This window comes from Mobula hypostoma, chromosome X2 (genome assembly GCF_963921235.1).
Source record: "Mobula hypostoma chromosome X2, sMobHyp1.1, whole genome shotgun sequence".
In the NCBI taxonomy this organism is placed as follows: domain Eukaryota; kingdom Metazoa; phylum Chordata; class Chondrichthyes; order Myliobatiformes; family Myliobatidae; genus Mobula; species Mobula hypostoma.
Window position 1 is genome coordinate 49,252,444 of NC_086129.1, and position 24,074 is coordinate 49,276,517.

The following is a 24,074-nucleotide window of genomic DNA, read 5'->3' on the forward strand; positions in this document are numbered from 1 at the left end:
AATATAACTGAAAATGCTGGTAATATGCAACAGGTCATCTACAGTAGGAGGAAGAGAGTTCATTCTTCAGAATAATGCTCCTTCAATGGAATTGATTTGAAATGTTATCTTATCTCTCTCCACAGATGATTCCTGACTTAGTATTTTAGCACTTTGACGATATACATTAATGATCTGGAAGAGGGGAACGAGGGTAGTGTATCTAAGTTTGTTGATGACTCTAAATTGAGTGGAAAAGCAAATTGTGCAGAGATATAGATAGGTTAAGTGAGGTGGCAAGAGTCTCGTACATGGTGTACAATGTTGGTAAATGTGAGGTCATACACTTTGAAAACGAAAGAACAGATTATTTAAATAAATTGTAAAAGATTGCAGCAGGGGTGTAAAGTGAGCGTAGAAGCAAAAAGTACAAAGGGGAAAAATAAAAGTGGCAGGCCGACAAATCCAGGGCAAGCATTAAAAAGGGCTAAGAGAGTTGTAAAAGAGCGCCTGAAGGCTTTATGTGTCAATGCAAGGAGCATTCGTAATAAGGTGGATGAATTGAAAGTGCAGATTGTTATTAAAGATTATGATATAGTTGGGATCACAGAGACATGGCTCCAGGGTGACCAGGGATGGGAGCTCAACGTTCAGGGATATTCAATATTCAGGAGGGATAGACATGAAGGAAGGGGAGGTGGGGTGGCGTTGCTGGTTAAAAAAGAGATTAACGCAATAGAAAGCAAGGACATAAGCCGGGAAGATGTGGAATCGATATGGGTAGAGCTGCGTAACACTAAGGGGCAGAAGACGCTGGTGGGAGTTGTGTACAGGCCACCTAACAGTAGCAGTGAGGTCGGAGATGGTATTAAACAGGAAATTAGAAATGTGTGCAATAAAGGAACAGCAGTTATAATGGGTGACTTCAATCTACATGTAGACTGGGTGAACCAAATTGGTAAAGGTGCTGAGGAAGAGGATTTCTTGGAATGTATGCGGGATGGTTTTTTGAACCAACATGTCGAGGAACCGACTAGAGAGCAGGCTATTCTGGACTGGGTTTTGAGCAATGAGGAAGGGTTAATTAGCGATCTTGTCGTGAGAGGCCCCTTGGGTAAGAGTGACCATAATATGGTGGAATTCTTCATTAACATGGAGAGTGACGTAGTTAATTCAGAAACAAAGGTTCTGAACTTAAAGAGGGGTAACTTTGAAGGTATGAGACGTGAATTAGCTAAGATAGACTGGCAAATGACACTTCAAGGATTGACGGTGGATATGCAATGGCAGGCATTTAAAGGTTGCATGGATGAACTACAACAATTGTTCATCCCAGTTTGGCAAAAGAATAGATCAAGGAAGGTAGTGCACCCGTGGCTGACAAGAGAAATTAGGGATAGTATCAATTCCAAAGAAGTAGCATACAAATTAGCCAGAGAAAGTGGCTCACCTGAGGACTGGGAGAAATTCAGAGTTCAGCAGAGGAGGACAAAGGGCTTAATTAGGAAGGGGAAAAAAGATTATGAGAGAAAACTGGCAGAGAACATAAAAACGGACTGTAAAAGCTTTTATAGATATGTAAAAAGGAAAAGACTGATAAAGACAAATGTAGGTCCCCTGCAAACAGAAACAGGTGAATTGATTATGGGGAGCAAGGACATGGCAGACCAATTGAATAATTACTTTGGTTCTGTCTTCACTAAGGAGGACATAAATAATCTTCCAGAAATAGTAAGGGACAGAGGGTCCAGTGAGATGGAGGAACTGAGCGAAATACATGTTAGTAGGGAAGTGGTGTTAGGTAAATTGAAGGGATTGAAGGCAGATAAATCCCCAGGGCCAGATGGTCTGCATCCCAGAGTGCTTAAGGAAGTGGCCCAAGAAATAGTGGATGCATTAGTGATAATTTTTCAAAACTCGTTAGATTCTGGACTAGTTCCTGAGGATTGGAGGGTGGCTAATGTAACCCCACTTTTTAAAAAAGGAGGGAGAGAGAAACCGGGGAATTATAGGCTGGTTAGCCTAACGTCGGTGGTGGGGAAACTGCTGGAGTCAGTTATCAAGGATGTGATAACAGCACATTTGGAAAGCGGTGAAATGATCGGACAAAGTCAGCATGGATTTGTGAAAGGAAAATCATGTCTGACGAATCTCATAGAATTTTTTGAGGATGTAACTAGTAGAGTGGATAGGGGAGAACCAGTGGATGTGGTATATTTGGATTTTCAAAAGGCTTTTGACAAGGTCCCACACAGGAGATTAGTGTGCAAACTTAAAGCACACGGTATTGGGGGTAAGGTATTGGTGTGGGTGGAGAATTGGTTAGCAGACAGGAAGCAAAGAGTGGGAATAAACGGGACCTTTTCAGAATGGCAGGCGGTGACTAGTGGGGTACCGCAAGGCTCAGTGCTGGGACCCCAGTTGTTTACAATATATATTAATGACTTGGATGAGGGAATTAAATGCAGCATTTCCAAGTTTGCGGATGACACGAAGCTGGGTGGCAGTGTTAGCAGTGAGGAGGATGCTAAGAGGATGCAGGGTGACTTGGATAGGTTGGGTGAGTGGGCAAACTCATGGCAGATGCAATTTAATGTGGATAAATGTGAAGTTATCCACTTTGGTGGCAAAAATAGGAAAACAGATTATTATCTGAATGGTGGCCGATTAGGAAAAGGGGAGGTGCAATGAGACCTGGGTGTCATTATACACCAGTCATTGAAAGTGGGCATGCAGGTACAGCAGGCGGTGAAAAAGGCGAACGGTATGCTGGCATTTATAGCGAGAGGATTTGAGTACAGGAGCAGGGAGGTACTACTGCAGTTGTACAAGGCCTTGGTGAGACCACACCTGGAGTATTGTGTGCAGTTTTGGTCCCCTAATCTGAGGAAAGACATCTTTGCCATAGAGGGAGTACAAAGAAGGTTCACCAGATTGATTCCTGGGATGGCAGGTCTTTCATATGAAGAAAGACTGGATGAACTGGGCTTGTACTCGTTGGAATTTAGAAGATTGAGGGGGGATCTGATTGAAACGTATAAGATCCTAAAGGGATTGGACAGGCTAGATGCGGGAAGATTGTTCCCGATGTTGGGGAGGTCTAGAACGAGGGGTCACAGTTTGAGGATAGAGGGGAAGCCTTTTAGGACCGAGGTTAGGAAAAACTTCTTCACACAGAGAGTGGTGAATCTGTGGAATTCTCTGCCACAGCAAACTGTTGAGGCCAGTTCATTAGCTATGTTTAAAAGGAAGTTAGATATGGCCCTTGTGGCTACGGGGGTCAGGGGGTATGGAGGGAAGGCTGGGGCGGGGTTCTGAGTTGGATGATCAGCCATGATCATAATAAATGGCGGTGCAGGCTCAAAGGGCCGAATGGCCTACTCCTGCACCTATTTTCTATGTTTCTATGTTTCTATGCTATTGTGCAGAAGGTGCTTGTGCATGAATCACAAAGGGTTTGTTTGCAGGTGTATCAGGTTATCAAGAAGGCAAATGGAACATTGGCCTTTATAGCAAGAGCGACTGAATTCAAGAGCAGGGAGGTTAAGCTGCAACTGTACAGGGTACTGGTGAAGCTGTATCTGGAGTACTGAATGCAGTTCTGGTCTCCTTGCTTGAGGAAGGATATTGGCTTTGGAGGCGGTGCGGAGGAGGTTCACCAGGTTGATTCCAGAGATGAGGGGGTTAGACTATGAGGAGAGATTGAATCGCCTGGGACTGTACTGGCTGGAATTCAGAAGAATGAGAGGTGATCTTATAGAATCAGGTAAAATTATGAAAGAGATGGATAAGATGGAGGTAGGAAAGTTGTTTTCACTGGGAGGTGAGACTAGAACTAGGGGACATAGCCTCAAGATTCAGGGAGCAGATTTAGGATGAACATGAGGAGGAACTGCTTTTCCCAGAGGGTGGTGAATCTGTGGAATTCTCTGCCCAATGAAGCAGTGGAGGCTACCTCAGTAAATATATTTAAGACTAGGTTGGATAGATTTTTGCATAGTAGGGGAATTAAGGGTTATGGAGAGAAGGCAGGCAGGTGGAGATCAATCCATGGTCAGATCAGCCATGATTGGCGGAGCAGGCTCAATGGGCTAGATGGCCTACTCCTGCTCCTGTTTCTTATGTTTTTATTTCAGATTGCTAGCATCTAAAGTTTTATTGTTTACATTATGTTAATTGCCATTTTATTCTCATGCTTTTGTTTTTGCCTTTCTACACAGCTTACTCTTCAGCGTGGCATTCTAATAAATGCCACTCACTCACTTTTTTGGTTGATCATAGTTTTCTGTCATTCCTACTTGTAAACAATTAAAATAAAGCAATTTGTATGGAGGTAAAATAGTTTTGGTAGTAAGTTTTAAGAACAGCAACAAAACTAGAAGGAATTGGAAATGCATCACATTTATTTACTCACAAAACAATTTCAGTCATTTCTAATGTTTACCATTGGTGAGCTCCAGTTATCCAAGTTCAGTTCTGATAATGTCAAAATAGAGTTTGCAGATACTCCTGGCAATTGTGTGGGCACTCCCCCCCTGCCCCCCCATCAAATGCTCCATTTTGTTTGCCAGAAAGTGCACTTTAGTTGGTGAAATGGCTGTTGTAAGAGAATCATGGGAGTTGAGGCAGAGTTAATGGGGATGCGAGAGGAAAACCCAGGTTGGTGCAGGGTTACTGTTTGTTTGATAGGTCCCTTTCTGTGTGGTCTGTTGTCTATGACTTTTTGGTAATTTCTGTTATTCACTGTTCTCTTCCCCCAGAAAAACAGCCTGCGAACAGGTAATTTTGCTTGTCCTTGCTTATCTATTTTACATCCAGAATACCTGTTGCATGAGATTTTTTTTTAGTCAGTTTAAGCTATGGGACTTGAACAACAATTGTAATTATATGTGGGAAGTAAAGTACCAGCTCCTTAAATGAACTACCAAAGTTCAATATATGTCCATGGTCCTGTAAGTCTTGCTCCTTGACAAAACTGTCCAGCTCTTTTTCAACTTCTCAATTTCAGATAGGAACTGGAAGTTCCCAACCAAGTTAGAAGCAGTAGGACCAGTTCTACAAAAGGTGTCAAATTTCCATGGGTTTGGAAGCATCTGAACAGATGGAAATGTCACATAGCATGGAAACAAGACTTTATCCATACTGACCATTAAGTGGTTATCTCTTTTAACACTCCACTCTAGGAATCAGAATAGTCAATGCTTGCTCATTTTAAAAGTTCTGAACATTTGGCCCTATCACACCTCCAATGCCATGTATTCCACAGTGATCAACAACCTTCAGGATGAATAAAGCTCTTCCTCATCTCCTCACCCGTACTTTAAATCCACACCCTCTGGTTATAGGCGCCACTGTGAAAGGGAAAGTTCCAATTCCAATAGCACCCTTTGCCTCCTGTCACAAATATTTGAATCCTGTAGCCTTTCACTATTTAGATTAGCCTCCCCCGTGATCTTTTGAAATGATTTACTCAAGTCCATCTACATTAGCTGCTATCTATTATCACTTAGAGGAACTGAGGCAATAAGTATCACCTGTTCCTCTTGCAAGCTCAGCCTATGCACAATACTGAACTTGATTCTGGCTACACTCCTTCAGGAACAATCAATCCCACTGTTTCCCAATACCAAGCAACAGATGTGGAGGGTTAGTGTTTCAGATTGCTCAGTGATTATCGACCTGAAACATTAACCAATCTTTTCTCCAAAGATGCTGCCAACCTACTCAGTATTACTGTGGTTTTTGTATTTAATTTGGATTTCCTGAAAACACAAGATTCCTTATGAAAGTGTGGGGGTGGGCATTGGGAAATTGAAGGCCCACACGCCATGGTCTACTGCACATACTGATATTAGCAAATAATGCAGCTACTATTATTTTCTCTCACTAATTTAACTTGCAATTCAAAATTGCACATTCATATTAAATAGTTCAGCTTTTAAAAGCTTTTTGCCACTGTGGTCATTTTGTAAAAGTCTTTTCATGTATCTTTGAAAACAATTTAAAAAATATTAGATACATGTAAAATTTATATATGATTAAAATGAAACATTGAGCAGGCACAATTCAGGTGCAGTTATTTGGGCTTCATTAACTATGTGTTTGTTTCAGATACCAGGCTTCCTGTAAAGCTGATAGTGTTGATTATGTCAGATCAGGTCCATTGGATGCTGAGGTATGAAGAATGCAATGAATAACCAATAGCAATGGATATATTTGTAACCTTGTAATGCTTTGTTTATATGATCTTGATTTACAGAACAAGCTGTATCTCTGATGTTAAATTGCTAAATGCAACCCCATTTCATTTGAGATTTGGTAAATTTGTAAATGCCTGTGGAGGTTTTTCTTTACAAGTGCATTATTGAATCTATACAATTTGTTCTATCTCTTTGCAGGGAGATTTTCGACACAAATCTTCTTTTATTATCTGAGAAGGCGAGAACAGGGGAGAAAACTCTTAAATTCACCATTGGTTTGAGCTCCTTTACACGTTTATCTAACACATCCACAGATCTGTAAGGAATTTAATACCAGAGATTTATAAGATGAAACTTTTTTTTTGCCAAAGCTGTTAACCAATCTTTTGCTATGAAATAAAGATGTTTTATTCTCCAATTTCCATTGATTTAACGTTTAGTCTTCGTGCTGGTTATATGAGTACTTAATTATCTGTTTGGAAAGTTATAGATTGAAATTGTTTTGATGCTTGGGCCAAATTATTAAATAGATCAAAATGTACTGTGCACACAGACAACAGACTGTCAAGAATGACATTGCAATTGATGAAAGGGCTCACTAAATTGGGTTGGCTGGTGGAGAAATCGTTTCGGTTGAATCACATCAGTTCATATTGTTTATAAATACTACAAAAATTAGGGAAAGCAGTCATTGTAGATGGAATGGAGTGGAATTAATTAATCTAAATTCAATGGCATTTTACATTTCTTACAAACAAGTTGGTTGAGAGCAGACAGGAAATCATGGGTAGAAAGTCCTAAGAATCTTTAGCTCGATTCATTTATATACGATTGTTTGGTTTGCTTCAAACTGTTGATTTAATTAACATGTATTTCAATCCCAAACAATATTTAACATAAAACATTGCAAATCTTTCTCTTTGCAAATTCAGCAATGCATACACATTTTATTTATCTATCAAGATTTTTATTTAGAATATTGATTTTGAATTTATTTCTATAATGCTTTCAATAGTTTCCCACAATTAAAAGACTTGCATTTTGTCTTTTGCAAACTCGTAATTTCCCTTTTAAACAGCAGCAGCTCCCATCATTAGAAAATCAATGAAATATTGACTTGATAGGCTTTCAGATCTCTTTATTAACATTCCATTACTAAACACTAAATAACAGCAAACAATATATTTATTTGAATGGTACTGGAGTTTTTGAGTGAGGGATATTTTATGCATTTGTACCAAGGCAATGATACACTGGAAATTTCCTTGGCATGAAGTCATTTTCCATTTTATTGGTCCAAAAACCCAAATTTCAAACATTCCTGAACATTGGTAATTCTCTGAAATGCAGATTGGGGTTTTAATACATTAGAAACTCTTGTCTAAGTAGCTAAACATTTCATTTCTAGAATTCATTCTGAACTTCAAACTAAAGCTTTGTTCTCAGATTAGATATTTAAGGAGATATGAAGATATTTATTTTGCTGTGTTCTAATAACCTAATGAATTAAAGGGTAAGTAGCTTTAAAAAAACCACCAAAAATCCTTTGTTCTCTATGGAATAGGAGGCCATTCAGCCTAGAGTCTGAAGTCTCTGGGGCTGCAATACTGGAATTATACCCGAGGGTTGTTTCCTAAACTGCTGATAGGCTAAGCAGATCCTTCCGCTTAAACCTCCGTTTGAAAGTTAACCTGTGTTTGGTTGTCCAAAATTTGGAATTGTCTCTTCTGCATGGATTGACAAAACACTGTAAATAAGTTTCTTCATCACATCTATCATTGTTGACAACAATGGCATTCAGGAATGTGATTTTAAACAAACATTCATTAATGCTCTAAATTGGAATGAGAATATAAAGCAAAAAAATAGAGTCAAGAACTGTCAACTTTCCAGACACTTAAATAGCCTCAAACTCACTTCCTCTGAGTTGAGTCATAGACAAATACAGCACAGAAACAGGCTCTTTGGTCCATCCAGTCCATGTTGAATGATTTTAAACTGCCTACTCCCATCAACCTGCACTGAGACCACAGCCTTCTCTTAAACATTGAAGTCAAGCTCACATGTACCACTTCTGCTGGCAGCTCGTTTCATACCCTCATGACCCTCTCAGTGAAGAAGTTTCCCCTCACCTCATGACCTCAAGTTGGAGTTCCACCCAACCTCAGTGGAAAAACCCTGCTTGTATTTACCCTATCTATACCACTCAATTTTGTATACCTCTATCAAATCTCCCTTTGATCTTCTACGTTCCAAAGAATAAAGTCCTAACCTAGAAACATAGAAAATAGGTGCAGGAGTAGGCCATTCGGCCTTTCGAGCCTGCACCGCCATTCAGTATGATCATGGCTGATCATTCAACTCAGAACCCTGTACCTGCCTTCTCTCCATACCCCCTGATCCCTTTAGCCACAAGGGCTAAACCTATTCAATCTTCCCACATAACTCGGGTCCTCCAGACCCAGCAACATCCTTGTAAATTTTCTCTGTACTCTTTCAACTTTATTTACATTGTGGATAGTCAGAGGTATAGGTTTTATTGTGCTATAGGTTTTCTCTGTTTCTATCTTTCCTGTAGGTAGGTGACCACAACTGCACACGATACTCCAAATTAGGCCTCACCAACGTCCTATACAACTTCAACATTACATCCCATTTTCTGTACTCAGTACATTGATTTATGAAGGCCAATGTGCCAAAAGATTTCTTCACGACCCTTAATCAACCTGTGATGCCACTTTCAATTAATTATGGACCTGTATTTCCAGATCCCTGTGCTACAGCACTTGTCAGTGCCCTACCGTTCACTGTGTAAGACCTACCCTGGTTGGTCCTACCAAACTGCAACACCTCACACTTGTCTGCATTAAATTACATCTGCCACTTTTCAGCTCATTTTTCTAGCTGGTCTAGATCCCGCTGCAAGTTCTGATAGACTTTCTTGCTGTCCACTACACCCCCAATCTTGGTGTCATCCGCATATGTGTTGATTCAGTTAACCACATTATTATCCAGATCATTGATGTAGATGACAAGGAACAAAGGACCCTGCACTGATCCCTGCGGCACTCCACTTGTCACAGGCCTCAAGTCAGAAAGGCAACCCTCTACTATCACTCTCTGGCTTCTCCCACAAAGCTAGTGTCTCATCCAATTTACAACCTCATCTTGAATCCTGAGCAACTTAACCTTCTTGAACAACCTCCCACGTCGGACCTTGTCAAATGCCTTGCTAAAGTCCATGTAGACAACATCCATTGCTTTGCCCCTTGGTAACTTCCTCAAAAAACTCTTTAGGCTTTAGCTCTTTGAGGCTTCAGTCAGAAAAGGCAAACAAAAAAGCTGTAGTTGAGTTTTTTTTTTCTCCCCAGTTTATTGTTTTTCCTTCTTTGTATCAGCTCAATTAGGAACAGTGGAGATGCCAGGCAAGAGAGCTGAATGCTCCTCTTATGGGATGAGGGAAGGCAGGGAGACCTCCAGTATCCCTGATGACTTCATCTGCAAGAAGTGCATCCAGTTGCAGCTTCTAATAAACCACATTAAGGAGTTGGAGCTGGTAATGGATGAACTATGGATCATTCAGGAAGGGTGATAGCTAGAACAGATAGAGAAATATTTACACCCAAAGTGCAGGGACACAGGAAACTGGGTGACTTTCAGGAAGGGGAAAAGGGTTAAACCGCCTGGGTAGTGTACCGCTGTGCCTATTCCCTTCAACAACATTGGAGACTGTTGTGGGGGGGGGCGGTGGGGGGTGGAAATGACCTAACGGGAAAGTCACAGAAGTCAGGTCTCTGGCACTGACTCTGCTTCTGTCATTCAGAAGGGAAGAGGGAGAAAGAGGCAGGGTGTAGTGATAGGGAATTTATTAGTTAGGTGAACAGAAAAGAGGTTCTGTGGATGAGAGCGAGATTCCCGGATGGTATGTTGCCTGCTGGGTGCCAGGGTCTGACATTCTCCATGACTAGTAACACCACCTCTCCCCCTTTAATCCCTCCCGCTCTGTCACATCTAAAACAACAGAACCCCAGAATATCGAACTGCCAGTCCTGCCCCTCCTGCAATCAAGTCTCAGTAATGACTACGATATCATAATTCCATGTGTTGATCCATGTCTTTCCTGCTAGGATATTAGCCCTTCTCCAGTTCAGGTGAACACTGTCTCTTCTGTACAGGTCCCACTTCCCTGGAAGAGAGACCAATGATCCCAAAATCTGAAGCCCCTCCCTCCTACACCAACTCCTTAGCCACACGTTAAACTGTATAATCTTCCTAGTTCTGGCCTCACTAGCATGTGGCATGGGTAGCAATCCTGAGATCACAGCCCTGGAGACCCTGCCCTTTAACTTAGCACCTAATTCACTTTGCGGAACCTCGTTACTCTTCCTACCCATGTCATTGGTACCCACATGGACCACGACCTTTGGCTGCTCACCCTCCCACTTAAGAATGCTGAGGACTCAATCTGAGACGTGCCAGACCCTGGAGGCAACATACCATCCATGAATCTCATTCTTGTCCACAGAACCTCCTTTCTGTTCCCCCAACGAATCTCCTATCACCATAGCTCACCTCTTCTCCCCTTTTCCCTGCCTCCCCACATTCTGCAAGAGGAGCATTCAACTATCCTGCCTGACATCCCCACTGTTCTAACTGTGCAATTAATAAAGAAGGAAATCAATAATTAAACTGGAGGGAAAAATCTACCTGCAGCTTTTTTACCTTCCCTCAGTGAAGCCTCAAAATCACCACTCTAACACTGTCCACTTCAACAAAGGCTGCTCCGCCTGCCTCTACCTTATTTTTATTTGTTCTTGCCAATCAATCCCGATGGCTGGTTGACCGCTGCCCAAAACACCAAACTGCTGCAAATTGATGCCTTATGCACTCAGTCAGTGAACCTGAGTGAGCTACGCTTTCTCACGCTTTGGATCACTTATTGGCCACTGCTGAGGGAGGACAGAAAGCATTTCCTGTGTGGCTAATCAATAATGTATTCAAATTCTGTTCTAGCAGTGGGAGAACAAAGAGCAAACCTGACACTGAAGATCTTAGTAATCAGTAAATCTTAGGATTACAATGAGTAAATATAGTTAAAATAAATTCAAAATAAATTCAGAAACTGCACTGCAATAAATTATGACCATTGCACTGTGATAGCTTAAGGCAAGGAACATGCATTTAGAAGTCATTTAAACAGGGATCCCATATAGATTTTAAAGTAATTTTTATTCAAAGTTAATAAATTCTGATTCTGGTTCTTGTTTTCATTTATTGGAATTTCCCCTTTTCCTAAAAATATAACTAGTCATGGCATGACTTTGCCGAGAGAAACCAAGCTGAATATTTATGTACAGGTTAGCAGAGCTCAAAATCCTGCTTTCCTGATGTGACTGTAAACTCAGCTCTGTAATATGGTCTATCCACAGTAAAATTTCACCCCCTTGCTTATCAATTCATAATTTCTTCCATCATGGGAAATCATTCTGCAGCCTACGCTGGCTCCTTACAATCTATTCTCTCACATGCCCATCCATTAACTTGCCACCAATTCTCCCATAAGACAGCAACATGACAGTTAATTTAGTCTAACGACCAGCACAGCTTTAGGATTAAATGAATGACTGTCTTATTCTTAAACTACAACCCCCAGTTCTAGAGATTTTCCCATTTCCCATCCCATGAAGACCTACCCATCTTATACTATTACAAATCTGCTTAAAGTCTAAGAAAGTGTAGGTAGAAGAAAAATCTTTTAAAAGCGCTAAATGTTAAGATACAAATTATAAATTTCTGCTTCAATTTGAAGCTCTAAGGGGAGACTTCTTCTGAGATCTTGTTCTGGCTTGGAATTGGTTCCTGTTCTTGGCAGCTGGTGATTCCACATTCCACTGCCGTGGGTGAGGAACCCTAAAGGAACAGAAAACAGATTATTAATCATTTAAGATCAAATTAAACAAAATAAAACAGTGAGCAACCCTAACTAGAATCTGAGAACTTGTAAACACAAGATTCTGCAGAAGTTGGCAATCTTGAGCCACACACACAAAATGTTGGAGGAACTGAGCAAGTCAGGGAGGAACAACTTCTTTCTCTCTGCCATCACATTTCTGAATGGACAATGAACACTACCTCACTTTTTGAATTATTTATTTTTTATATAGACTCAATCGCCACTTTATAAGATACACCTACACACCAATTTGTTAATGCAAATATCTAATCAGCCAATCACATGACAGCAATTCAATGCACAAAAGCATGCAGACATGGTGAAGAAGTGTAATTATTGTTCAGGCCAAACATAGAAAACCTACAGCACAATACAGGCCCTTCGGCCCACAAAGCTGTGCCAAACATGTCCCTACCTTAGAACTACCTAGGCTTTACCCATAGCCCTCTATTTTCCTAAGCTCCATGGAGCCATCCAGGAGTCTCTTAAAAGACCCAATCATTTCCGCCTCCACCACCGTAGCCGGCAGCCCATTCCACTCACTCACCACTCTCTGCGTAAAAACTTACCCTTGACATCTCCTCTGTACCTACTTCCAAGCACTTTAAACCTGTGCCCTCTCGTGCTAGCCATTCCAGCCCTGGGAAAAAGCCTCTGACTATCCACACGATCAATGCCTCTCATCATCTTGTTCACCTCTATCAGGTCACCTCTCATCCTCCATCGCTCCAAAGAGGAAAGGCCAAGTTCACTCAACCTATTCTTGTAAAGCATGCTCCCCAATCCAGGCAACATCCTTGTAAATCTCTTCTGCACCCTTTCTATGGTTTCCATGTCCTTCCTATAGTGAGGCGACCAGAATTGAGCACAGTACTCCAAGTGGGGTCTGACCAGGGTGCTATATAGCTGCAACATTACCTCTTGGCTCTTAAACTCAATCCCACAGTTGATGAAAGCCAATACACCGTATGCCTTCTTAACCAGAGTCAACCTGCGCAGCAGCTTTGTGTGTCCTATGGACTCGGACCCCAAGATCCCTCTGATCCTCCATGCTGCCAAGAGTCTTACCGTTAATGCTATATCCTGCCATCATATTTGACCTACCAAAATGAGCCACCTCACACTTAGCTGGGTTGAACTCCATCTGCCACTTCTCAGCCCAGTTTTGCATCCTATCAATGTCCCGCTGTAACCTCTGACAGCCCTCCACACTATCCACAACACCCCCAACCTTTGTGTCATCAGCAAATTTACTAACCCATCCCTCCACTTCCTCATCCAGGTCATTTATAAAAATCACAAAGAGTAGGGGTCCCTAAACAGACCCCTGAAGCACACTACTGGTCACCGACCTCCATGCAGAATATGACCCATCTACAACCACTCTTTGCCTTCCGTGGGCAAGCCAGTTCTGGATCCACAAAGCAATGTCCCCTTGGATCCCATGCCTCCTTACTTTCTCAATAAGCCTTGCATGGAGTACCTTATCAAATGCCTTGTTGAAATCCATATACACTACATCTACAACTCTACCTTCATCAATGTGTTTAGTCACATCCTCAAAAAATTTAATCAGGCTTGTAAGGCACGACCTGCCTTTGACAAAGCCATGCTGACTATTCCAAGTCATATTATGCCTCTCCAAATGTTCATAAGTCTTGCCTCTCAGGATCTTCTCCATCAGCTTACCAACCATTGAAGTAAGACTCACTGGTCTATAATTTCCTGGGCTCTCCCTACTCCCTTTCTTGAATAAGGGAACAACATCCACAACCCTCCAATCCTCCAGAACCTCTCCCGTCCTCATCGATGATGCAAAGATCTTCGCCAGAGGCTCAGCAATCTCCTCCCTCGCTTCCCACAGTAGCCTGGGGTACATCCCATCCGGTCCCGGTGACTTATTCAACTTGATGCTTTCCAAAAGCCCCAGAACATCCTCTTCCTTAATATCTACATGCACCAGCTTTTCAGTCCACTGTAAGTCATCCCTACAATCGCCAAGATCCTTTTCCATCGTGAATACTGAAGCAAAGTATTCATTAATTAACTTTGCTATTTCCTCCAGTTCTATACACACTTTTTCACTGTCACACTTGATTGGTCCTATTCTCTCACATCTTATCCTCTTGCTCTTCACATACTTGTAGAATGCCTTGGGGTTTTCCTTAATCCTGTCCGCCAAGGCCTTCTCATGGCCCCTTCTGGCTCTAATTTCTTTCTTGAGCTCCTTCCTGCTGGCCTTATAATCTTCCAGATCTCTATCATTACCTAGTTTTTTGAACCTTTCGTAAGCTCTGCTTTTCTTCTTGACTAGATTTTCAACCATAGTTCCTGTACCCTACCATCCTTTCCCTGTCTCATTGGAATGTACTGATGCAGAACTCCACGCAAATATCCCCTGAACATTTGGTAAAGGAGGTAGAATTGTGATCACTATCTCCAAAATGTTCTCCCATTGAGAGATCTGACACCTGACCAGGTTCATTTCCCAATACCAGATCAAGTACAGTCCCTCCTCTTGTAGGCTTATCCACATATTGTGTCAAGAAATCTTCCTGAACACACCTAACAAACTCCACCCCATCTAAACACCTCACTCCAGGGAGATGCCAATCAATATCTGGGAAATTAAAATCTCCCACCACAACAACCCTGTTATTATTACACCTTTCCAGAATCTGTCTCCCTATCTGCTCCTCGATATCCCTGTTACTATTGGGTGGTCTATAAAAAACACACCCAGTAGAGTTATTGACCCCTTCCTATTCCTAATTTCCACCCACAGAGACTCCGTAGACAACCCCTCCATGACTCCCTCCTTTTCTACGGCTGTGACACTATCTCTGATCAACAGCGCCACGCCCCCATCTCTTTTGCCTCCCTCCCTCCCTATCCTTTCTGAAACATCTAAAGCCTGGCACTTGAAGTAGCCATTCCTGCCCCTGCACCATCCAAGTCTCTGTAATGGCCACAACATCATAGCTCCAAGTACTGATCCACGCTCTAAGCTCATCCGCTTTGTTCATAACACTCCTCGCATTAAAATAGACACATCTCAAACCATCAGTCTGAGTGCGTCCCTTCTCTATCACCTGCCTATCCTCCCTTTCGCAGTGTTTCCAAACGCTCTCTATTTGTGAGCCAACCTCCCTTTTCTCCGTCACTTCAGTTCAGTTCCCACCCACCCCAATTCTCTAGTTTAAACATCAAAATGGAGAAGAAATCCACCTTATTTCTAACTGTGACAAGAGAGCCTACAGAGAATAGGTTAACACCTTGACACAGTGGTGCCAAGATAACAACTTCTCCCTCAATGTCCAAAAGACAAAAGAGCTGATTGTGGATTACAGGAGGAATGGAGACAGGCTCACCCTGATCTATATCAATGGGATTGAAATTGAGAGGGTGAGTAGTTTCAAGTTCCTTGCTATACATATCACTGAAGATCTTACCTGGACTGTACACACCGGTTGTGTGGCAAAAAAAAAGCACAGTAGTGTCTCTTCCACCTCAGGTGACTGAAGAAGTTCAGCATGAGCCCCAAATCCTCTAGACCTTCTACAGGGGCACCATTGAGAGCACCCTGACTGACTGTATCACTGCCTGGTACGGGAACTGCACCAATTGTATCATTTCTTAATGCATGCATTACTAAATGACAATAAAAGGGGACTGCGTGTCCTCATAATCTAATCTTGATTGCTGGGCACTGGTATGGACAGCCCAGCACATCTGTGATGTGAACTTCCCTCCATTGAGAACATTTACAGCAGCAGGTGTGTAAAGAAGGGCTGGAAGATCATCAGGGACACCAATCACCCCAACCATAAACTGTTTCAGCTGCTCCCGTCTGGCATACGGTACCACAGCATTAAAGCCAGGACCAACAGGCTATGGGACAGCTTCTTTCTCCACGCCATTAGGCTTATAAATTCACGCCTGTACATTGTGACGGAGTCATAATGCAAAGATTTTTTACTCCCTCATGTTGTGGGATGGATATAAGATTTAAATAAATTCAAGTCAAATGTGATCTTGGTGACTTTGATGGTGCCAGACAGGGTGGTTTGAGTATTTCAGAAACTGCTGATCTCCTGAGATTTTCATACACAACAGGCTCCAGAGTTTACAGAGAATGATGTGAAAAGCAAAAAACATTCAGTGAGCAGCAGTTCTGTGGGTGAAAATACCTTGTTAATGAGATAGTCACAGGAGAATGGCCAGGCTGGTTTAAGCCGATAGGAAGGTGACAGTAACTCAAATAACCACACATTACAACAGTGGTGTGCAGAAGACCATGAACATATAGTGGCCATTGTATGTATATTACTTAGTTATTACACTGTAATGCTGCCATAAAACCAACAAATTTCACGACACGTCAGTGCTAATAAACTGATTCAGCATCTATGAAGTCAATTTTTTAGGCCAAGACACTTTCTTAGCCAATGGAACCATTGCTGTAAACATTATCTCCAGTATGCCGTTGAGCTGGATGATGTAAATGCACTGGAAATCTTAATTTACCATAAGTTACTTTCTCAGAACATAAAGCGTCCTGACCTGGACAAAGGAATGAGCCAGGCTTCACCCAACCCACTACAGAATGCATTATCAGAATATGCATCTAACAAATATAGTCCAGTCCCATTGTCAGACTTTGTTCCACACGCCCCCGTATAGAATTTCAATGGTTACGATTTGCCTATAGTCCAAAAACCACCCTTCTCAATGCTTAGTCAACTCACAAGTTTTGTGCATCTTAAACTTTGCTCTGCACGTCCATTTCAGTTATTAATACATTTTAAAGAGACAATGGTTCCAAAGAAATAAATGATTTAACCTAGTGTTTGTGGCATCTGAAGTATTCCAAATTGCAAACTAGAACTTTTGATAATCTGTATTTCGAAAGAGTCAAATTTTGCAGGCTAGTCTCAAATACCTCATAATTTGAATGTCTAATGCCAACTATACTGCCAAGTTACTTACGGTTTATCCGGGGACACAAGACACAATATGTTTTTTTGCTGTTCTTGTGACAGTTCTTGACCTGTTAGTGATAAATAAAATGATTAGGCATTTCAATTAGTTACTTAATCCACAGAACCAGGCAAGAAGAGAAATATTGCAAAATCATTTCATCGTGCAACAATTAACAAGTTCACATAATTAACACGAGATTCATTCTACAGATGCTGAAAGCCCCAAGCAACACACAAATGCTGGAGGAACTCAGGTCAGGCAGCATCTATGGAAAAGAATAAGCAATTGACATTTTGGGCCAAACCCCTTATCAGTTGTGCTTGTGTGCTTTGTTTAATTTTATGCTCAACTCCAGTTTGCTGCCCATATAGCAAAAGATGATTTCACACGATAGCGTAGAGGAACAAATCATCCTCCCGTTAAGAACTGTGGAAGAATAACATTCTCATTGTCAAAGTAAACATGACATGACATCTTTTGTATCGTCATTGTCAAATAAGTTATGAGCAATCTTGGTTTTATAGATTGGAAAGGACATGCTAGATTAGAAGGTATCCAGGTCTATAAGAATTATCCCAGGAATGAAAGTGTTAATATGAGGAGCTTTTATAGCTCTGGGCCTATACCCACTGACATTCAAAGGAAGAAAGGGGTATATCACTGAAACGTATTGAATAATAAAAGGCCTACAGTGGATGCGGAGAGGACATTTCCTATATTGGGGGATTCGAGGACCAGAGGGTGCAGCCTCAAAATAGAGGGATGTTGCTTTAGAACGGAGATAAGGAGGAATTTCTTCAGCCAGATAGTAGTGAATCTGTGGAATTCTTCGCCACAGACAGCTGTGGAGGCCAAGTTAATGAGCATATTTAAAGTGGAGGTTCTTGATTAGTAAGAGTGTCAAAGGATACGGGAAGGAAGTGGGAGAATGGGGTTGAGAGGGATTATAAATTAGCCATGATGGAGTGGCAGAGCAGACTTGAAGGGCCGAACGACCTACTTCTGCTTGTGTCTTAAACCAAGTATTATTGTCCAGACCAAGAGTCGCTTTTCAATAAATGCTCACCGAATTCAGGCAGCACAAGTAGAGGGAGGGGGAGGGGGTAGGTGTATAGAGAGAGGATGAGGTGGGGGGGGGGGTGAGGAGGAGAGAACTCAACTGGAAGCTCAATCCACCCTGTGCACTGAATGGAGAGAAAAAGTCTGAATTTTACATTCAGTTTAAGGGTGGGTGGGGGGGTGAAGATAATTAAAGCAGAACAGGGTAAAGTGAACTGGTAAATTAGATGATGGGACTGGTCAGTAGAGATACAGTGCCACACATTTAAAAGCACCCTTTTGAAAACCCAAGAAACAAGAAGAAGAGTAGGCCATTCAAGCCCTTGAACTTGCTCTTCTATTTAATAAAATTGTGACAGCCTCATCCATTTTCCTGTCCCATCCCCACAACCCTTGATTTTTTTTCTGATTAAAAGCCTTTCCCGTGTTCAACATATTCAAGCATTTGCTCTCTCACAGAGTAACCGTTATACAACTCTTTCCCTATCCAGTCTCTACTATTCCCATTACCAGCACTTGGGCATTAGCCTCCTCTATCAACCGAATAGCTTCTTGAGATACTTATTAAATGTTGTGAGTGTCTGCCTTCCCCGGACACTTGGGCAGGGTAATCCAGATTCCAATCACCCTCTGAATGAAAAGAAGTCTTCCTCCAATCTTCCACAAACAATTACGTCTCACCCTAAACCTATGCCCTTTCGGCTTGGCCACCCCTGCCATGCGTATAGCTTTCCTGATTTATGCCTATTAATGCCCTTCAGTTTTATATACCTCCATCAGGTTCCTCCAGGCCTCTTCTAATCCAGGAAAAGCAAACACAGTGCATCCAGTCTGTCCTCATAACAGAAATGTTCCTTTCTGGCAACATTCGGATAAATCCCTCACACTTTCTCTAGTCTATTCTTCAATGTGGCAATCAGAACTGTACATAAGAGTACAACCTCCTTGCTATACTGTGCTCCAGCTAAAGAAAGCAAGTATTTTGTATGATTTCTTCACCACCACCAGTGCTGTTATCTTTGGGGATCCTTGGATTTCTGATCATTTATATCTTTTACATGCAAGTCATTGCATGTTCCTGAAGGTTGTTAGAGCTGGGGGTAGTAATGGGGATAAGCTCCCACTACCTATTAAATGCTCCAAATGGTGTGCATCTCAGATAGCCCCTGACAACCAAGTCCAGCTGCTGGCCTTCACGTGCGGCTTAGCTACTGAACCCGACAGGAGATGGGGCAAAGGTGGGTTACTGGCACCTTAAAAACTAGTTGCTTTGGACAGATGGGTCTTGTCAGCCATGGCTGAAAGTTCATCTAGGAGGAGGAGAACCTCTGCTGCCTTGCGGCTATACCCACTCTTGGGGAAGGCTTCTGGAGTAAACTGAGGGAAAAATCCATAGCCGGAGTCCCGAAGGCAATCTGAAATCGAGTTCAATGCTGACTGGCTACTCCTGCGACACTGCTGGTGTCAAACTGTATCGGTCTTTGCCATTCCTTTGGGTTTGCAGATGTGTGGAGAGAGGAAGCATGCAACATGGGCAACAGCTTGCTCTCCATATTGTACTGCCCAGGCTTGCATACCTAGACAGTTAAGGCACAACATTCATGGTCGACCCTAACCGATGGAGGCTTCAGCATATAACAAACAGCCCCGGGACTGATTCCTGCATATGTGACTGGTCACAGCCTTACAATTACTAAAGCAACTCTCCACCATCAACCTCTGCCTCCTGCTACCAAGACAAGTTAGGATCACATATGTCAATTTGACTGTGGTCCCAAGGTCTCTAACAATGGGACCTTGTGATATTGAAGTCCATGTAGACAACATCGATCTCATCAATACATATTGTCTGCTACTTGAAACCTCCTTGTTCTAGCCTCTTCCCCATTCCTTTCCAGTCCTGATTCAGCCCAAATCGTCGACAGTTTATTCCCCTCCGTAGATGCTGCTTGACCTGTTGAGTTTGTCCAGCATTTTGTGTTTAATCATATTGGTCAGCCAGATTTTCCTATCTTCTTGCCTTCTCCCCATAACCTTGGTACTGATTACATCCATGTAAGCAATTAACTTACTAACCCAAACATTTTTGGACTGTGAGAAGAAAAGAGAGGAAACCACGTGCTCACAGTGAAAACGTACAGACTCTACTCTTTCCCTGATTACCTTTTCTCTCATCCTAAATGGATTTTCCTCAAACTTATCCATAAGGAGTTCCAGATACTCAACCCTTTGAGAGAAGACGTTGGTTGTCATCTCAGTCTTTACAGTCTCCTCCACCCCCACCCTGCTCCAAAATATCCAAGGGAGATCAGAAGTTTCTGACAAACTCTTGCACAATCTCCACTTGAATTGTCCAAGGCAATCTAGGATGCAAAGCGACTATCAATGCTTAAACAAAGTCAACCTTTTCACTACATCCTGCCAATAAATTTTCACTATTTCTGCTCTTAATGGCACTTCCTCAGCATCCATTCATGAGTAATTTGTATTGGTGCATGGTAAGTAGTTGAACAATTTTTAACCCCTGTACACTTAACATAGAAACATAGAAAATAGGTGCAGGAGTAGGCCATTCGGCCCTTCGAGCCTGCACCGCCATTTATTATGATCATGGCTGATCCTCCAACTCAGAACCCCGCCCCAGCCTTCCCTCCATACCCTCTGATCCCCCTAGCCACAAGGGCCATATCTAACTCCCTCTTAAATATAGCCAATGAACTGGCCTCAACTGTTTCCTGTGGCAGAGAATTCCACAGATTCACCACTCTCTGTGTGAAGAAGTTTTTCCCTAATCTCGGTCCTAACAGGCTTCCCCTCTATCCTCAAACTGTGGCCCCTCGTTCTGGACTTCCCCAACATTGGGAACAATCTTCCCGCATCTAGCCTGTCCAATCCCTTTAGGATCTTATACGTTTCATCAGATCCCCCCTCAATCTTCTAAATTCCAACGAGTACAAGCCCAGTTCATCCAGTCTTTCTTCATATGAAAGTCCTGCCATCCCAGGAATCAATCTGGTGAACCTTCTTTGTACTCCCTCTATGGCAAGGATGTCTTTCCTCAGATTAGGGGACCAAAACTGCACACAATACTCCAGGTGTGGTCTCACCAAGGCCTTGTACAACTGCAGTAGTACCTCCCTGCTCCTGTACTCGAATCCTCTCGCTATAAATGCCAGCATACCGTTCGCCTTTTTCACCGCCTGCTGTACCTGCATGCCCACTTTCAATGACTGGTGTATAATGACACCCAGGTCTCGTTGCACCTCCCCTTTTCCTAATCGGCCACCATTCAGATAATAATCTGTTTTCCTATTTTTGCCACCAAAGTGGATAACTTCACATTTATCCACATTAAATTGCATCTGCCATGAATTTGCCCACTCACCCAACCTATCCAAGTCACCCTGCATCCTCTTAGCATCCTCCTCACAGATAACACTGCCACCCAGCTTCGTGTCATCCGCAAACTTGGAGATGCTGCATTTAATTCCCTCATCCAAGTCATTAATATATATTGTAAACAACTGGGGTCCCAGCACTGAGCCTTGCGGTACCCCACTAGTCACCGCCTGCCATTCTGAAAAGGTCCCGTTTATTCCCAATCTTTGCTTCCTGTCTGCTAACCAATTCTCCACCCACACCAATACCTTACCCCGAATACCGTGTGCTTTCTTTGTCCCTAACAGGTCCCCCAATTGCAATTTACATAAGACCATAAAATATACGAACAGAATTGGGCCATTTGGCCCATCGAGTCCACTCCACCATTTGATCATGGCTGATCCTTTTATCCCCTCCTCAACCCCATTCCCCGGCCTTCTCCCCGTAATCTTTGATGCCATGTCCAATCAAGAATCTATCAATCTCTGCCTTAAATACACCCAACAACCTGGCCTCCACAGCTGCATGTGGTAACAAATTCCACAAATTCACCACCCTCTGGCAAAAGAAATATTTCTGCATCTGTTTTAAATGGACACCCCTCTATCCTGAGGATGTGCCCTCTTGTCCTAGACTCCTCCACCATGGAAACTATCCTTTCCACATCTACTCTCTCTAAGCTTTTTAATTCTCAAAAAGTTTCAATGAGATCCCCTCTCATCCTTCTAAATTCCAGTGAATACAGACCCAGAGCCATCAAACATTCCTCGTATGAATCAGAATCAGGTTTATTATCACCGGCATGTGACGTGAAATTTATTAACCCTAACCCTTTCATTCCTGGAATCATCCTTGTGAACCTCCTCTGAACCCTCTTCAATGCCAGCACACCTTTTCTAAGATGAGGGGCCCAAAACTGTACAATACTCAAGGTGAGGCCTCACCAGTGCCTTATAAATCCTCAGCATCACATCCCTGCTCTTGTATTCTAGACCTCTTGAAATGAATGCTAACATGGCATTTGCCTTCCTCACCACTAACTCAACCTGCAAGTTAACCTTTATGGTGTTCTGCACAAGGACTCCCAAGTTCCTTTACATCTCAGATTTTTGGATTTTCTCCCCGTTTAGAAAATAGTCTGCACATTTATTTCTACTACCAACGTGCACGACCATGCATTTTCCAACATTGTATTTCATTTGCCACTTTCTTGCCCATTCTCCTAATCTGTCTTAAGTCCTTTTGCAGTCTACCTGTTTCCTTAACATTACCTGTCCCTCCACCAATCTTCGTATCATAAATGAAGACAGAATTTTTTTTTAGGTCCCATTTAGTCATTTGTTAATGCACTGTAATGTTGGTGGTGAAGCCAACATTTACTATCGAAGCCAAGTTGCTCCCAAAATGAGACACAGTTCAGAGTAAATCACATGGTGGCTCTGAAGGCACGTTAGCCAATACGGGACAAGAGTGGCAGAGTTTCTTCCCCTGCACTGCCCCACTCCCTTCCCCAGGATACTGGTGGACGGAGGTCTCACCAGCCTCAATTCTCAGAATTGGAGTGGAAGCAAGTCATACAGAACCCTGACGGAAAGCACAAGTTCTACTCCCCAACATTGATTAATTTTCATTGAAGCATTATTAATTTAAGCAAGTCTGTAATTGAAAAAACACACACAATATCCATAAGGAATGAACATTAATTTCCCCCATAAAATATAGTTAAGCACAATATGACTTACGATTTTCAGATGCTGGAGTTTGATTTATACTAATGTAGCTGACTCCTGCACCAAAGGTCACGTTCTCAATTGTTCCTGAAAGAAAACAAATTAGAAGTTACATAAAGATCAGTCACTTTATAAATTTGGAATATTCCTAACTTGGTTATAGTTCATTTTGTGTTTGGTGAGGAGGTTGATGGTGATGCTATTTTTTTAAAACCCTGGTTGACATGTTGTGCCAAATGATGGGGTGATTTATGCAAAAGAATAAGATTTAGGTTTACCATAACTATTCTCTTCCCAGTTCAAAGAGATTGGCTTTATTTGTCACATGTACATTGAAACATACAGTGAAATACATTGTTTGCGTCAAATCAAATTAGCGAGGATGTGTTGGGGGCATGCTTCCGGTGCCAACATAGCGCAGCCACAATTCACTAATCCTAAACATATGTAGCTAATAAAGCTACAGAAACAAGCTGAAGTCACTCTTAATCAAAGGATGAGATTTCTGAAACTTTGTATTTATATCCAAAGTTTATGTATTTATCATCTGCTTAGAAAAGATAGGAAGTATTCAGAGCATAATGCATAATTATTACAAAGAAACTAAAAATGATTGATACCAATGTTCCAAACTGTACAGGGTTTAATTTACAATGGACCATGTCAAACATGTCGTTACAATGTTCCGACAAATGAAATAATTCTTCATGAAAGAAGTCAAACACTGCAGGCCTATCCAAGCTGGACATCTGCTGGAGCAGAATACTGAGAAGTGACTTGATTGAAACA

At 42.1% G+C, this 24,074-nt stretch overlaps 2 protein-coding genes across 4 annotated transcripts in view; one reads left to right on the plus strand and one right to left on the minus strand.

Moving 5' to 3' along the window:
• jam3b (junctional adhesion molecule 3b) overlaps positions 1-6,591 on the plus strand; it is a 157,841-nt gene extending 151,250 nt beyond the window's left edge. For both annotated transcript variants that reach the window (XM_063038797.1, XM_063038798.1), the window contains 3 exons: positions 4,740-4,758; positions 6,091-6,154; positions 6,378-6,591. In XM_063038797.1, the coding sequence (XP_062894867.1) occupies positions 4,740-4,758; positions 6,091-6,154; positions 6,378-6,413 (119 nt within the window). In that variant the 3' untranslated portion in view covers positions 6,414-6,591. The remainder of the gene's footprint in view (positions 1-4,739; positions 4,759-6,090; positions 6,155-6,377) is intronic.
• A 595-nt stretch (positions 6,592-7,186) lies between these two features.
• ncapd3 (non-SMC condensin II complex, subunit D3) overlaps positions 7,187-24,074 on the minus strand; it is a 228,092-nt gene continuing 211,204 nt past the window's right edge. For both annotated transcript variants that reach the window (XM_063038384.1, XM_063038385.1), the window contains exons 33-35: positions 23,298-23,372; positions 17,122-17,182; positions 7,187-12,089 (exon numbers count right to left, since the gene is read on the minus strand). In XM_063038384.1, coding sequence (XP_062894454.1) covers positions 11,978-12,089; positions 17,122-17,182; positions 23,298-23,372 — 248 coding nt within the window. In that variant the 3' untranslated portion in view covers positions 7,187-11,977. The remainder of the gene's footprint in view (positions 12,090-17,121; positions 17,183-23,297; positions 23,373-24,074) is intronic.